The sequence below is a fragment of the Austrofundulus limnaeus genome, unplaced genomic scaffold (assembly GCF_001266775.1).
Source record: "Austrofundulus limnaeus strain Quisiro unplaced genomic scaffold, Austrofundulus_limnaeus-1.0 Scaffold925, whole genome shotgun sequence".
NCBI lineage: Eukaryota > Metazoa > Chordata > Actinopteri > Cyprinodontiformes > Rivulidae > Austrofundulus > Austrofundulus limnaeus.
Window position 1 is genome coordinate 122,043 of NW_013953327.1, and position 2,535 is coordinate 124,577.

At 35.6% G+C, this 2,535-nt stretch overlaps 1 protein-coding gene across 1 annotated transcript in view; it reads right to left on the reverse strand.

The window, feature by feature from the left end:
* Nucleotides 1-1,001: 1,001 nt before the first annotated feature.
* Nucleotides 1,002-2,535, reverse strand: part of fis1 (fission, mitochondrial 1) — a gene marked incomplete in the record, with an annotated part of 3,510 nt that continues 1,976 nt past the window's right edge. The window contains 2 exon segments of the mRNA XM_014029602.1: nt 1,002-1,583; nt 1,689-1,794. Coding sequence (XP_013885056.1) covers nt 1,480-1,583; nt 1,689-1,794 — 210 coding nt within the window.

The window sequence follows — 2,535 nt, forward strand, 5'->3', positions numbered from 1 at the left end:
AATACATTTTGGCTGGAAATAAGATTATAAGACTTGGACAATTTCTGCAGTGTAATGGTTCGATTCAGACCAGTCATTTTGGCTCAGAATGAATTTATTAAACTATTGTTTACCTTCTTTAAACAGCTCTGCTGATGCAATTTAAGCTTGTAAATAAATGTAAACTTATATCAATTTAATTATTGCTTTTCAGTTTTAAGCATTACATAAAAACAAATTCCACTGCTTACACAGGAGTAGTAATAAAATGTATTTAAGTATGTTTAAACAGAACTAAGAAATAGGGAGAATTCCTTAAACAGTGGCTCCTAAAGTTGACCTCACTGTACTAAAACAAGATGATCYGAAGAGGATTTTCAGAATGGCATTTAAAAAAAAAAAGTTTGCCTTAGTTGTTGGGAGTGAGGTTAGCGTGTTTCAAAATGATACAATTAGCATATAAATATTGTTATTGTGCTCATATTCATTTGATGACACCAGTGTTTATCACCTAATAGTTGGGGGCATAAGTTCTCTGCTGCTGTTATTTTGTGGTTAAAAGCTGAAAGGTTTRGGAACCATTGCTTGAAAGATTTGGTCTAAAATACTAAAAATAACAAACTTGGCGTAGTATAAAGTTATGGGTTTTATGCACTCAAAAAAATTGTGGATTTGATTTAAAAAAATTATGTTGACTGGTTTCTTTCAACTGAACTGCGTAAAGGTAACGCATAGAGTAAATGTAAACAAAGTAAATACATTTGCATTCAATGCAGATGACTTCATTTTTTAAAATTAAATCAATTATATTGGTTTTTCCCAGCTAATTCACCACAAGGGCAGACCGTGCAGTGCAATAACCCAAGAGCTCCGTCTCAGACTCTCAAGGCCTTCGTTAGCAGGTCAAGGTCGGAGTTAAAAGAAGGGTATAAAGGTGCACTTTGTCTAAAGAAAGCTTCTTTTCTCTAAAAAAATAAATTTAAAAAAATGACAACGCTGGAAATGAATTAAACCACTTTCAGTTCAACTTCTCCAAAACAGAATTATTCTTGCAGTCGTTTTATTCAATAAGATGTAAAATAAAGTGATTAAACAGAACAAAAGGCAAATATTAGTTTAACCCCAAAAACAAGGATTAATTCTTTTGAGTGGGTTACATTCCTTTACATATTACATGAAACGAATTATAAAAGTAACTTAACTAAATGCAAACACTGACCTCTTAACAGCTGGATTCCATCTGTTTGTGCTGAAACACTCAGTCATCAGCTCAAAACTAAATAAACATTTACAGAAGCACATCAGTGCTTTCATGTTTATATTATTTTAACAGAACACTAAAAAAAGAAGGTTTAATGTGTGAACAGAAGAAAATGCCATTCACTGTTAAAGTCTGAAAACAAGTTATTGAAAATCCTTTAGAGTTAAATTTTTTTAGCACTTTAATGTTTGTTTGTTATGCAGGTTTGTGTATGAGTCCAGTAAAGTTTCACATCCTGGTTAGGATTTGGAAGCTCCCTTTGAGATGGCAAAGCCGATGAGGCCCGCTAAGCCCGCCACACCTAGGCCGATCCCCCCGACAATCGCCATGCCAACCAAACCATCTAAACAAACAAACAAACAAACAAGACGTAAGAGTCAGAGAACAGCTTCTAAATSAAGGTATTTTTGTTTTCCAGATACTATATCTCATGTAAATTCTCCTTTACCTTTCCTCAAAGCATTTTCGATGAGCTTCTCCAGCTCCAGAGCCTGCTTGTTCCCCGGCTCGTTCCTCAGAAGAGTCCGGATGTACTTCAAGGCCTTTTCATACTCCTGGAAAATTAAACAGGCAGGAGAAAGTCTTCAGCAATGAAAATAAGAATAATCCCAACTGGTTGTAGATTCACTGAAGCACATTATTTCCCAGTTATCTCATTTTGCACAGAAAGTTTCAGAGGAGATCATTATGACCCGCAACTCATAAAGACTTTATATGTTATCTTCAGAGAACAGTGAAGGGAGAGGGCAGAGACAGGCACACTGCTGTACCAGAATCAAACACACGTCAGATAACTCTCAGAGCAACAGCAATCAAACAATATTACAAGATGCTATTTTTGTGTTTTGGTCGGTGGTCAGTGGTGCAGGCAGGAAGAGAATTCAGCCCAAAACAAATCTTTTCATGCTACTTCGCTCGCTGTGGTGACCTCTGAAGAAAGGAGTAGTCCAAAAAAAAAAAAAAAACTCTTCAATTCTGTAAACAATCTTCCGCAATAAATATAATCCAAATGAGCACTGATGGACACCTGAAGACGTCTGCTGTTAAGTTACAAATCATTTAGTCAAATCTGAGGAACTTGGGTGTGTTTTTAACCTGTCTGTGTGTCTTTTAGGTCAACCAAACAGCCGCTTTAGTTTTAACTTCACAATAGGAAAAATCCAGGTGCTCTGGTTTCATTTAAAAAGGGCTGAACATCACAGATTGTCCAAATACACATATTGGGCCTCATGCAAGAACATGTTCGTATTCTTATCCTAAATTTCTCTTACTTTTGTTTGTATGAAGGGTTCGTA